General features: G+C 39.1%; 1 protein-coding gene across 2 annotated transcripts in view; it reads left to right on the top strand.

The window, feature by feature from the left end:
• Positions 1-8,010, top strand: part of NLGN4X (neuroligin 4 X-linked) — a 256,836-nt gene extending 248,826 nt beyond the window's left edge. For both annotated transcript variants that reach the window (XM_054973700.1, XM_054973699.1), the window contains one exon: positions 6,814-8,010. In XM_054973700.1, the coding sequence (XP_054829675.1) occupies positions 6,814-7,657 (844 nt within the window). In that variant the 3' untranslated portion in view covers positions 7,658-8,010. The remainder of the gene's footprint in view (positions 1-6,813) is intronic.
• The last annotated feature ends 5,904 nt before the right edge of the window (positions 8,011-13,914 follow it).

Genomic DNA, 13,914 nt, shown 5'->3' with positions numbered 1-13,914 from the left:
CTCTAACGAGCACCTGGTGTTTGTTAATGTTCAAGTTTTATTTTTGCAATTTTTTCTTCTTCTCTCTTTTCTCATCTTGATATTGAATTAAAATAAATGTTCTCATAACAGACTAAGGGCCCATAAATCTTTCCAATGAATACTTAATAGCAGAAATGGGTGTTCAGAGCTGCAGTTCTACTGCAGTGCAGGAAACAGTATGCAGCAATAGTGGGGGATTTGGAAATCCGTATTGCCCTGATGAATTCATAGTTTTAGGCAGTTCTCAGGAAGCCAAGAGAGCAATCCTGAACAGGTCTACTCAGAATCTTACTCAAGTATACTCAGTGGGCTGTACTCCTAAGAAAGGGTCCTTAGTATTGCACTGTAAGAGGCACACTGAAATTATATTGTCTATGCACAGTGATTAACATGTTTAACATACATTCTTCTTTGGTCCTTTGTTTCAAATGTCATTTTCTTGCAAGTTGCGTTATCAATACTACAATAGCTCCTGAGCATAGTAAAAGTGCATATAATACTGAAAGGCACAGAAATGGTATATAAAATCTCTTTCATTAAATCCATATTCCACAATATCAGCATATATCTTCGTGTTCACTGAATGTTGGGAGGAGAAACCAGGATTATACCTGCTGGCCCAGCCTTAGTATCTGCATGTTAAACAGAAGGTTTATAATCCAAAGTCTTGTATTCATACTACATGCGATCAAAGATACAGCCTTTTGCAGAAGCCTACATGCACAGACCTGTGTGCACGTGGACTCCATTTGCACTTTCTATTGAAATACAGCAACAGCCAAGATAGGGTCAGTGGATGCAATTCTGCTCCCCCCACCCCACAAGCTGTTGTGTCCAAAATTACAGTAAATTGGCTGCATTGTCTCAACTTGCAACCAGGCCATGACATAGTTTTGTGTTTTTTTTAACATCATAATGAAAGCTTTTATTGTATTTAATAGTTAGTGCTTGTAAACAAAATATATAGGTGTTTCAAATGTGAGGAAAACAATTCTCAGGATGTCAAGATCTCTTCTATCTGATTATTATTTATATTATGTTTATTATTATTCCTGTAGAGTGCTAAGTTAGACTTCAGCATTTATCTAAGGATTATAAAAACTCCTTCACGATCCCATCTGTCAGTATTACTCATAATTTCAAGCAGCTTCTACAGACTGCCTGCTCAAAAGCTAATTTCAGCAGGGTGTACATAAAATTGTAGTCTCCTGGGTCTGAATTTACACCATACATCCTATAGACAGCACAAATGTTTAGGAAAGGCTATTAATCATTTTACTATGCACCCAACTGCTAATATGATTACTAAGTAGAAAAGAGACTGACTATAACAAATATTCCCTTTTGGGTTTCCTCTGATTTGTCAAGAAACAGTAAAAATAACAACCCCGAGACCTTGAAATTCCACCTGTTCAGTGGGAAAGAGAAAAACTTCAGAGTTTCTATTCTGTAGTATTTTTATTTATTGCTCAAGGAAACTAACAGATTTGCCACCCTAGTCGGAATGAAGAGACAGGCACCAAGTTTGGATATATGGGCCACTTTATTAACTTCATACAACTAGAACAAGCCAGAGCAGTGGCAAGGGCCTAAAGCAGTACAGGTCAAGCCTCAGGGTCCACTCTGGACCGCCGCCTTGACCTGTCTGGGCGAGCCCCGAAGCCCCAGGTGTGACCTATCCATGGATGGTGTGGACCCAGCCAGCCAGGCAATTTGGTTACCCCCCTTTCAAGCTCCTAAACACCTCAGCCGTACAGCAGTGAGGGAAGGACTTGCACGCGGGGGTTCCTGAAGGCAGCCTGCCCCTGCAGCTGGCAGCTGTCAAAGCAGTATCAGCCCTTCGGGAAGGCCCCTCTTCCCGACCAATAGGGAAGTGTGCCAAGGGTGCTCACCGGCCCGCACCCTATCTCAAACTCAGACCTGCCAATGACACTGCTAATCTGCACCACCCTTAGCCAATGACCTCAATCCCCAAAATCGGTACAAGATAGGCAAAAAACGCCTCATTCCCATGCCAAATTGGAAAGAAGGTAAAAAATTCCTACCTGGCTCTGATAACAGCAGCCGGCTAATCCTGCACCAATACTGGGTAAGGAGGGTGGGCCAAGTGACTCTTCCCAACTGTGACTGGGCAGGGTGGAATAGCCTCCTAAGGCCCTTGTCTCCGCCCTCCCAGCCAAACCCTGGATTGAAAGGAAGGGGTGGTGCTGCCTCCCTCCTTCCAGGGCAGCAACTAATGGCTCCCAGCTTTAGCAGCGTAGCTGCATGCCAGGAAGGGGCCATAATCTCTACATGTAATTTTCAGGTAAATCAACATAATACTTCAGATTATGCTTTATTTTTCTGAGAGGAATTGTGTCCACACCAAGGGTTGGATCCTTTGTTCCCTATCTGGTTTCCTTTGGTACAGGGAGCTTTCTTCCAGTGGAACACAACACTTCCACTAATGGAAAATTGAACCATTAGCAGAATAGAACCCTCTATTTGCAGAACTGGAATTGGCTCCAACTCACTGTTCTGTAACAATCCTGCACCCCATGCAACCAGAAAATATGATACAGAACAGCTCTTTAGAAGGCTACAGTCCATTATTTATTTACCACACCTTTCTGCCTTCACAGGGCCACCATAGTGGCTAACAAATTTAAAACATACAAATTAGAATATCATATTAAAATTAATTAAAACCAACCAATATGTATGATTCAAACCATTTAAAATCTGAATTTAAAGTAAAGACAAAAGACAAAACCATCAGTTGAAACATTGGCGAGAGAGGAGGGATCAATGAGGGAATGCTAAGAGAAACAAAAACGTCTTTACCCACTGGTATAACACAGCAACAGAAGGGGACATGTGAATGTCCTTAGGGAGAAATTTTGGTGCCACTACTGAGAAGGGTTGCCACTTTCCTAGTCTTAGAAGGCAGGGGAACCTGAAATGGGGTCTCTGAAGATGACCACAGTGGTTGAGTAGATTCATAAAGGAGTAGGCAGCCCTTCAGGCATGTTGATGCCAAACCATATAGACCTTTAAATGTCAGTGCCAGCATCTTGAATTGTGCTGAGAAACAAATTGGGAGCCAGTATAGATGAGCCAAGACGGGAGTAATATGTTCTCTACAACCCACACCAGTCAACATCCTGGCTGCAACATTCTGCATCAAATGAAGTTTCCTAACACTTTTTAAGGGTGACTCCCCATACAGCATGTACGGAGCATGTACAACAGTGGCCAAATCTTCCCTGCCCAGGAAAGGCCATAGCTGAGTAACCAGCTGAAAGTGGTAAAAGGCACCCCTAGCGACAGCTGCCACCTGTTTATCCAGCAGTATATTTGGGTCCAAGAACTAATAACACAGTTTTGCTGTGTCAAATGGTTCTTTCAATTCTTCACATTGGATTACTATGATTTTTGTGTGAATGCACCATTTTGATACATGTTGTACATATTCAACGTCTTAATTTATATTTCCATAGCATTACCACACAGTTTAAATGTACCCAAATGTGCAACCAATGAAGGCCCTGCCCCATTTCATAGAATTTCTTCCCAGAATTTTTTATTCTGGGGAGAAAGTCTATCAGAGATAATTTCAGAAGCATCCCTAACCTACAGTTCTCACCACTTTCCCCACATGCTTAGCTGGATTGGTAGTTGAAAGGACTCCTCTCTTTCCTCACAGTTCCTGGCTTTTCTAGGATCTAATTAGTTTTCTCTGAACTGCAGCCTAAAACATATTGGAAATGTTCTGCTGTGGGACTGAGATATGGCAAGATTCTCTCAAGCAGCATCTTGAATGTTAATGCTGTATTTTTACACATGCACACTTCCTATGCTTTTCCTTTCCTAAATGACTGTCACAGTGAAGCTTACTGTACAGTTATTAGTCAGGGCATCATTTGGAAGGGCTGCATGGCTATTCTAACTGGCACATACCATCTGCAGTTCTGAAGCCACACGCTGCTTAATGGGCCTAGTGCCAGAACTAGATTTGGAGGACAGGTCAATGTGCAAAATCTCTAGCTGTCACAAGATACAACAAAATGCACCATACTTTTATTGCAATTTATCTTCTAACTTGGAATGAAACTAGACTGTGAGATGTGACGAAAGGCAATAATTATCCAAAAACATCCCATTACTGGTCATCCCTTTCCCTTTATTTTTTCTAATATTCTATAATGTTCTCCAAATAAATCTTGTTTGTTAATAGGAGCGTGCATGCTGGAGTTCCCAAGCCAGAACTGTACTAAAAAATCACTATTTTGGGTTGTTACTCATGATTTTCCAGAATGGTGACATAAATCCAGGATTCTTAGGCATCATGAGACTTCCTCCATCAAAAAAATTATGTAGTTTTTCATGTTTGGGTGCTTACCATCATCAGCAACAGGTGCTTTGTTTTTCTTTGACTGTCATTGACTGGAGTTTTAGAGTGGGTTTATGTAAACAGGGTTGACAAGCAACAACAAAATATTACTACGGGGACACCTGTGTCCGTTATTCTCCCAGTTACCGGTTTGTCCACATTATGTAGAAAAATGAGGCAGCAAAAGGTATGTGCAGATTGACAGGATAAAACTCTGTCCCCAAGTTTTTATCTCTGTAGCCAGCAGCCTCTGCTTTTATCTACCTGTAAGCATAGCAAGGAAGAAATGTTATTTCAAGAACATAAACATTTCCAAAATAAATAAATAAAATGCCTTTCTTGTTGTTTCTAAAGAGCTTTATAGTATGGCAGTTTTGCAAGCAAAAATAAGAAGTATGGGTATTCCATCCAAAAAATGGGTATTCCATCAAAAAAAAGCGCCAACTATTGTACATTAAAAATAATTTCGGCCAAAGTACAAAAAATATTGGGTTAAATTATTTTCTTATATCCATGCACAACATCTGCATAAAGCAAAAAAAAAGAGCTTATATTCTCTTTGCACTAGAGAACTCAGAAATTTTAATATTGTGCTGAACGGCAGGAAATTTCACTTGTTATTTTTTAACTGAAAGGCAAATTCCATCAGGTGAATAGAAGGATATTATTAAGGTTAAATAATCATTTTACTTATAGTAATAAGTAGCAGTCTCTCTGAACAATGAAGGAACCTCAGGAACATTTAATTGTGCTTATGGATATTTTGAAAATTGTTATGCTGACTCTGACAATTCTTAGAACTGAGCAAAAAAGCATACTTGAGCTGCAGTTTCTAAAAGAAATAAACTTAACGTGTTGGAATAAAAATTAGAAAGCTGCTCTGTGTAATTTAATGTAATGTATTCTGCACTTTGGCAAAGCAATATTCAAAAGGCACTAATGCATCAAAGGGAACCTGATGAAAAAGCATGAAACTCGTAGTGGAAGCCAGAATACTGAGCACAGCTCCTGCAGTGTAACAAATATATTCACAGACATGTTTGTCATACTTCAAGGAAAAATATGTAGCCGTTCTTGAATCATAGGAAAAGATTCAGTATTTCATCATATTGTACTTTGCACTTCATATCTCTCAAAAACTAGTATGAGAATTTTGCTGAAGTGTCTGTTCAGAACACACAGAGTAATCATATGTCACCCTGATCTAATAAGATGGACTTGTAAGTGGAAGCAGGTTTCCACTGAAGGGCCTTTACATTCAGCAATAAAACTTGCATCAGTCTCCCATGGGCAAATAAGCCCTTCCCTTGATAATCAGAGTTATCAATGCAGCATCTTTTAGGATGCACTGAGGGATGCTCAAGTAGAGCATGAGTTCCTAGATACAGAGTGTATGTGGGGGTAGGGGTAGATATTAAGGCAGGTGGTAGGAGTTGCAAATGCACCCTTTATTTTTCTGAGTATTACATAGGATTATTTTAAACCTCTTTGTGGAAGAGTTTGATCAGGTTTCAGCAGCACTAAGGAATACATTGATGCAAAGACAGAGCCGGTGTGGTGTAGTAGTTAGAATGTTGGTCTAGGATCTGGGAGACCTTTGTGCAAATCCCCACTCTGCAGTAGAAGCTCACTGAGGGTAAAATGGGAGAATGTTGTAAGCCACTTGGGGTCTCTGCTAGAGAGAAAACTGAAGTAAATAAATGAAGTAAATAAATGATAAATGAAGTAAATAAATAAAATTTTATGACTAAAATTATACAATTATTTCATTTTGTAATTCTACAAGTATTTCATAAATTATCTTGCATAATGAATTCTGCTCCTGATAAAGATTGAAAGGGCTAATCATTCTGAAAGGAACTACCAATGCAATCCTAAGCAGACTTATACCCTTCAAAGTCCCTTGAAGTCAATGGGCTTATAATGCTGAAAGTATGTTCAGGATTGCCCTGTGGAACCCTTCCCTTGTGGAACTCTCGTCATCCCACCTGCAACTTCACTGGAGAATCCATATGTAAGTCAGTCATTGTAGTCAAAAAGATCTTTTGTGTTTATGAATTCTGTGCCTATTACCAGATCCAGCACTTCTGAGATATAACTGTGGATTCAATAAATACACACTGCCCTAGATTTGGTATCATTAAGCTACCACAGCAGTTTTCCAGCATGTAAAATGTACCCAAAGGCAAATTGTTTATTTGGGAGGAAGTGGATAGCGGCTTCCTCTCAAATGAACAGTTTGCCTTCAAGTACATAAGCATAATCCAGAAGTATTTCTGTTTATAGTGCAGGTTAAAACCCAGAGCCTGGGATCACCAATTATACAATGGATATTAGTACCTGCATCATGTTTGAGCAACATCTAATTTTTTTTCAAGTTTTTAGCAGCTTGTAACTTTTTTTTGTTTGTATATTTTTAGGGATCCAAATCAACCAGTTCCCCAAGATACAAAGTTTATCCATACGAAACCCAATCGTTTTGAAGAAGTGGCCTGGTCTAAGTATAATCCAAAAGATCAACTTTATTTACACATCGGCTTGAAACCCAGAGTTCGGGATCATTATCGAGCAACAAAAGTTGCTTTCTGGCTAGAACTTGTACCACATTTGCACAACCTGAATGAAATATTTCAGTATGTTTCCACAACAACAAAGGTGCCACCTCCAGATATGACATCATTTCCTTATGTTACCAGGCGGTCACCTGGGAAGTTTGCCACAAAGCGTCCATTAATGACACCAAGCAACAATCCAAAACATTCAAAGGATACACAGAAAACCTCCTCAGAGGATACAAGTGTTCTGATAGAAAACAAGAGAGATTATTCCACAGAGCTGAGTGTCACGATTGCAGTAGGGGCATCCTTGCTGTTCCTCAATATTTTGGCATTTGCAGCATTGTATTACAAGAAAGACAAGCGGCGTCATGAGACACACAGGCGTCCCAGTCCTCAACGGAACACTACCAACGATATCACCCACATACAGAATGAAGAAATTATGTCCCTGCAGATGAAACAACTGGAGCATGACCATGAATGTGAGTCTCTACAGGCACATGACACCCTAAGACTCACCTGCCCACCTGATTACACTCTCACCCTTAGAAGATCACCAGATGACATTCCACTCATGACACCCAACACCATAACCATGATTCCAAATACATTAACAGGAATGCAACCTTTGCATACTTTCAACACTTTCAGCGGAGGACAAAATAGTACTAATTTGCCCCACGGACATTCCACTACTAGGGTATAGCTCTGTCATTTGCCTCACTCACCCGAAGCCACCCGGAAGATTAAAAATAAGAAAAATGGAAAAAAAATTAAAATCATACACTCCATCATGCAACTTGTGAAAAAGGAAAAAAGGTGAAAGAGAAGGGCAAACTTAATTTTCTTACTGATATTTTCCATAGAAATTCTGATATTATAAAAGATCAGCTTCAAACCCTGTGAAATGTGAAATATGTACATTGCTATTAGGATACTGCTTTAATATCTCAACCACTTTGATTGAAAGTTAAAGTTGAGGCCTGAAGAAAGTCACTTAGGAAGGATATGTATTGAGTGTAACGAACAGAAGCAGACACTTCTGGAACACAGAGCCAGTGACTGTACAGTTTTTTTAATAAATAAAATTTTAAAAAAATGTTCTATATGTGCCATACCGTGAATGGCCCTTGTTATACAAAAAGACATCACCATGGGCTTTTACCCATTAGACGAAGCTGTAATCCAGAATGGGGAAATAAGATTTTATTATTAAAAAAAAATAGGACTGACTATGCAGTAAATACGTATAGTTCTGAGCAAAGAGATGACTTGCCAGCCTGAACTATATTTAAGAAACTTTGTAAAAAAAAATTGTACATAGCTGTGAGTTTAAAAAAAGCTTTTATTGATGTTTTCAGTTTGAAAAGAGCTTTTAGAAAGATTGTGCTTTCAGTTGTGATCTATGTGTATATACATTAATCATACCACCTCTGTTTCCTCCTAGACCAAAGGAGGATTTTCTTCTTAATTACTAGTGGTAAACCAAGACATGAGGTTTTTTCTTAATATTTCATTTCAAGAAGGACATAGTGTCAAACAGAGATTATAGTTGACCATGTGGCCTGATGGATTTTCTTTTACAGGTTACACAGGTGCATGTTAAGGCATTCATAGATAGGAAATAGTTGGGTTTGTTTTCTAAAGAAGTCTCTCCCCCCTTTCTTTTCTATTTTTATGTTAGCTCTCACAATATTGTGACACAGAGACAGATTGGATGAACGACAAAAAGCTTGGTAAATTGAGCAAAGAGGCCACTTTTGCGTTCCATGTTATTTAAGTTTGTCACAAAACACATTGCTTCCCAATCGAAGGCCCTGATAAGTGTTATGAAAGCCTGCCTTTTTAGGTTAGTTTTTTTCTGAGGGGGAAAAAGTTCATTTGTCCCTCACCAACTGCTGTAGAAGAAAAAGATTGAGTTCAGAGAGCAATTGCATTGCTACTATGTTCAACAGGGGAAACATGGAAGCCAATAATGGGGAAGAAGAATCCTTGTTTGGTTTTAATTAATAAAGTAGAAGGGAAAATCTGGATGGATTGATCTTTAAAAAGTGTCTGTCCCTGCAGCAGTTAAGTTTTAAGCAAATCCATTATTTTTGCTAATTAACCTTGTTCCTTCAGAGAAAAGGATGGATGTTACAGAAAAGGAGCTAGAAAGAAATCATAATGAGCATACTCTAAGGGAGTTGCCTTGAAAAAGCTGGATCAGTTTACTTTTCAAAGATATTAAACTTTTAAAAATTCCTCATCCCACTCCCTTTTACAGAAGGATCTGGTTAAAAATAATTAAGTTGTCCTAGCAAGATATCTGGGACTTGTGTGCAAAGTTGTTGGTTTGTTTTTGTTTCTTTTAAAAAAAAACTCTTATACGGAAGTTTGAATCAAGTTGAATAAGTGAAGAACCGTTTATACTTTGTCTTTAGAAAACTAAGTTAAAGTTGGTAATGGTAACCAAAGATATTTGACCAGAGTTGCTCTGCGCATGATCATCTTTCCCCCAACTTTTACACTGGATTTTCATTTCCCTCAACTACAAAGAGTACCAACTGCTGTATTATCATTCTCAGCTATTCATATCTGACACAAGATGCCTTCTGCCTTTATCATAGGTAGCTCATGTTGACATTTTAACTTGCCATCTCACTCGCTGTGCAATATGCACATTTTCATGCTGTTTCTGGAAGAAAAAGCAAATCCTGGGAATAGCAGCCAAGAAGGATTGGTGACACAGTAAAATTGCTAACATGACCCATGCCATAGCCTTAAGTTTTCAGAAAGTGAATAGAATATCCTTTCATCTTGCTTCCACATGAGATTTTAAATGAGCCCATACCTTCAATTTTCACCCAATAGTAAATGGAAAAGGCACATCTTCCCTGAACTTTACCATAATGTTATGTAAAGCCAAATTGTTTCATGCCATCTTCACAAACAGTACAATCCCTCTACTAAGACACAGCAGTTTTTTCATGACATGGGGGTTAAAAAAGAGAAAGATAAATGATGGCATCTTAATCAGTTGGGTATATTTGTTATGTGAACTACGGTATTTGTTTAGTACTTCCAGTTGTCTTCTGCTAGCAATATGTACAGTCCTGTGTCAGGCTTGTGACATTTGGGTAAAGCCGTTTCTGTAAGTGAATGATTTTAGCTTTTTAAAAAAAATGACAATGACGTCAATTTAATAATTTAATACGTCTGGACAGATGTATGATTTATAAAGAGAAATTTTTAGGCTCTTCATAGGATTCTATAATAATAACAACAAAGTACACTTAAAAAAAAAGAAAAAAGAAAAGAAAAAAACTTTCCCAGGCTTTTCTTCTTGACTTTAAGAGGCACGCAGGGTTTATTTTGTTTTTGTTGCTGCAATTTTTTTCTCTTTTTTTGATTTTGCCTTAAGTAAGGATAGAAGATATATATGGCTGGACACATATGTATAAACTTTTCAGCAGCATTTTTAATAATAAAATATCACAGTATTTTCTAATGCTTTGTGCAAATAATTATGTGTTTATCTTCTTTTGTAAAAACAAAACACCCTTGGAAGATCAGAAACTTGCATTAAACTATCAAGTCCTTATAAATATTTGTCATACACTGAAAAGGGTTAAAGGGGTAATTTGGATTTGGGTAAATATTGTTGTGATTGCCCTATAAACCTATTGTCATGCTAGTGAAATGTTGACACTCAAAACTACTGAACAGCAAGTAACATAATTTCTGAAGACCTCTATGGATCTTTCTAAGTTATGATTTTATACAATTATGTAACATGATAATGTAAATTAAATGTTTGAAATCAAACATGTCCCACCAAATTAAGTTTTAAGATAGAATCAAAAGTTATCCCTATACCATACTTGTTTCCTGAATAAGTCATTCAAATCTAGAGATGGGCATGATCCGAATTACGATCCAAAAACCCCCACGATAATGGTGATCACGCGATCGTGACTCAGCGGATCGTGATCGGCCATGGCCAACAATCCAGTGATCGGGAGGGGGGCTGGATAGGGGCTGGATCGTGCTCGGATTGGGATGCCAGACACTCAGGTGCCAGTAATCTATTCCTGGGGCAACAGAGCCAAGGGAATGCCTGAGCTGTGTTTCCCCTCCTTCTGTCCCCCTGGAAACCCAAACGGAAGCCCAGCTTTCCTTGATCAGCAGGGCTTCCTTCCAACCAAGGAGCAGCAAAGCAGTCACCAGTTGGGAGAAGACAGCCAGGGGAGGGAGGGGGAAGGGGGTGTTCTGTGGCCATGGGCACTCCAATCTCATCCCTGCAAACCCTGATAGGCAGCTCTGACGGCCAAACACAGAAGGCCAAACACAAACACCGATGCTCCCGGCATCACCCACCGTTCTTTTCTCACCAGCACACCCCCTTTTGGCCTGGCGGGCGGGCACATGGGGGGTGCTGCCGGTGAGCGGCCAGACCCCCTGCCCCCTGAGGGGAGGCGGCTCGTTGCCGTCTCCCCGTGCCCAGTGGCCGCCGCCAACACTCACCTTCCCACATAGCTGGGAATAGCAGCACGCCCTGCTTTGGCCTCCACGATCCACGATCCATGGATCGGGAACGGGAGATGATCGGTGTGGATCGTTTAGTCGGGATTGTCACTGGCACCGATCCACAATCAGCTGGAGCGGCAATTTTTTTTGGATCGTGCCCAACTCTATTCAAATCTTTACTAAATTAAGACAAGTGCCAGTGTTACATTAGATTAGCACAAGACCCTATCTCTCCTTTTTCACAATAGCCAGTGCAGGCTGCTACAAACAAAGGATATAAGACACAGAAGACTTTAACTAAGTTATGATCTCCTCCTTTTCTACCATTTGAAATCCAATATCACAGGGATAGAACTTCAGAATTTCATTTCATATTTCCAGGGGGAAAAAACTTTTAAAATTGTTCTTCATATAATAGGAAAATGCAGTCTTGCCTATATGTTAGTGTCTTTATGACTGTATGACTGGACTCAAAAGTTAGTGAATAAGAACTTTTCATCCAGCCAGTTTTAACTTGATAATCTCAACATAAGTGACTCAGATATTGTTGTTGTGGGTGGTTAGGGTTAGTGGTTTTATTTAGATCTTACCTTAGGGTTGCCAGTTCCAGGTTTGGAAATTCCTGGATATTTGGGGGGTGGAAACTGGGGAAGGCAGGATTTGGGGAGGGGGTATCTCAGCAGGGTATAATGCCATGGAGACCCCCCCCCAAAAAAAGCAGCCATTTCCCCAGAGAAACTGTTCTCTATCATCTGGAGATCAGATGGAATTCTAGGAGCTCTCTACCCACTGCCTGGAGGCTGTCAACCTTATCTCCTCTTCATGAAGTTCAATGATCTTCAAAGTTTAGATTGGTGTTTTCTTAGGTTTTTTTATTGTGTACTATACAGTTAATAATTTCACTGAGTTCACCATCACACTCTTATTCTTATATATTTCCAAATTAGTGATAAGGTACTGCTATTAAAATCAACATACATCCAGTAAAGTAAATGGAATTGTTATAATTTATAATCCCAGACATGCTCTGATTTCTGGGGTTGGAAGGTAGGGTAAGGAGAGAAACCTCTACCTTAAACATTTTGGAGAGGCTGAAGGGTAGAGTACATAATTTGCATAAAGAAGCTCCTAGGTCCAATCTCTAACATTTCTGGTTAAAATAGCATGTGATAGACCTTGCTTCACCTGGGACCCTGAAGAGTTGCTGCCAATTAGAGGAGTAAACTATGTTTACAAATGGTGTGACTTAGAAGGCATTTCCATATGTTAAAGTTACAGGGAGGTTGTGTGTGTGCACGCATGTATGTGCACATAGAGAAAGTTAGAAGTTTAATTCTTTTTGATACTAGAGGAGATTTTGGTTGATGTGAATGCTCCTAAGAAACTAGGAAAAATATTGTATACATTTTTTAGCCAGCACATAGTGGGCAATTATTCCTAAGAGATGGTAAAAAAGCTGAAATGCTTTTCTTAGGGCCAGACTACACATGACATTAGAGTTCTGTGGTTATAGTCCCAGACATTTGGCCCAAAAATCAACTACACAAATTTAATATGGATTGTTATGGTGCTCTGGGTCCTCTGCAGCTATTTTTTTTTAGAACCCAATAACATCATAGAACTCTACTCATATTTATTTTTACCCTTTATTGTCAATGTTGGTCCACTCTAGTTCCATTGGTGGGAAAATCAGAATCTGCATCATCATCAAATATTTCTAGAACAGTCGGGAACACATTGCATGACTCTCAACAGAGAGTCCCAACAGAGAAGCACATGTGGAAGGCAGATCTTGGGATCTCCTTTTTTGTCTAACAGCATCCAGTACTGCAGTGACTTCCTGGTGGCTAATCCAGGTGGATAATCTACTAGCAGCTAGGTTTTAATGAAAGTAAATTCTGGTAAAGGTAAAAAGATAAACTGGGAAAACTCTGTCCTTGTACCCTAGGATCAATCACTAAGTAAATGCCATTGAATTATATTTCTTTAAGTATTTCACTGTATGATCTATCCCATCCCAAAGGCTCAAAGTAATGAAAAAAGACATTAAAAGGCAAAAGTATATTAATAGAAAGTTGATCTGCCATATGTGCTTTAAAGAATGTATCATTCTGATGATACCCAATATTAAAATGGAAGTATTATTGATTTATGAGTCAGCATCTTCATAAAGGTTATAGTAGAATACTCTGACCTTTTAAGTCCATGTTACTTAAGTAACATGCCCAGTTCTTCACATTATCTAAATTCATAGCAGAAATAACCAAATGAACTTTTTCTGTTTTTCTTTTAAATGGATTTAGAAGCAGAACCTGAATTAATAATGTGACACTATTAATATTAAAACTGGAGGCCAAGTCTATTTACAGAGCTTGGGGTTCCTAATCTGTGGCCCTGGTAGAGATCTGTGACTACTGTCTTTTTCCACAGGGCAGTTGTTCCTGCTTATAAATG

Source organism: Eublepharis macularius, chromosome 3 (assembly GCF_028583425.1).
Source record: "Eublepharis macularius isolate TG4126 chromosome 3, MPM_Emac_v1.0, whole genome shotgun sequence".
NCBI classification, from domain to species: domain Eukaryota; kingdom Metazoa; phylum Chordata; class Lepidosauria; order Squamata; family Eublepharidae; genus Eublepharis; species Eublepharis macularius.
This window is presented reverse-complemented; position numbering and strand designations above follow the sequence as displayed.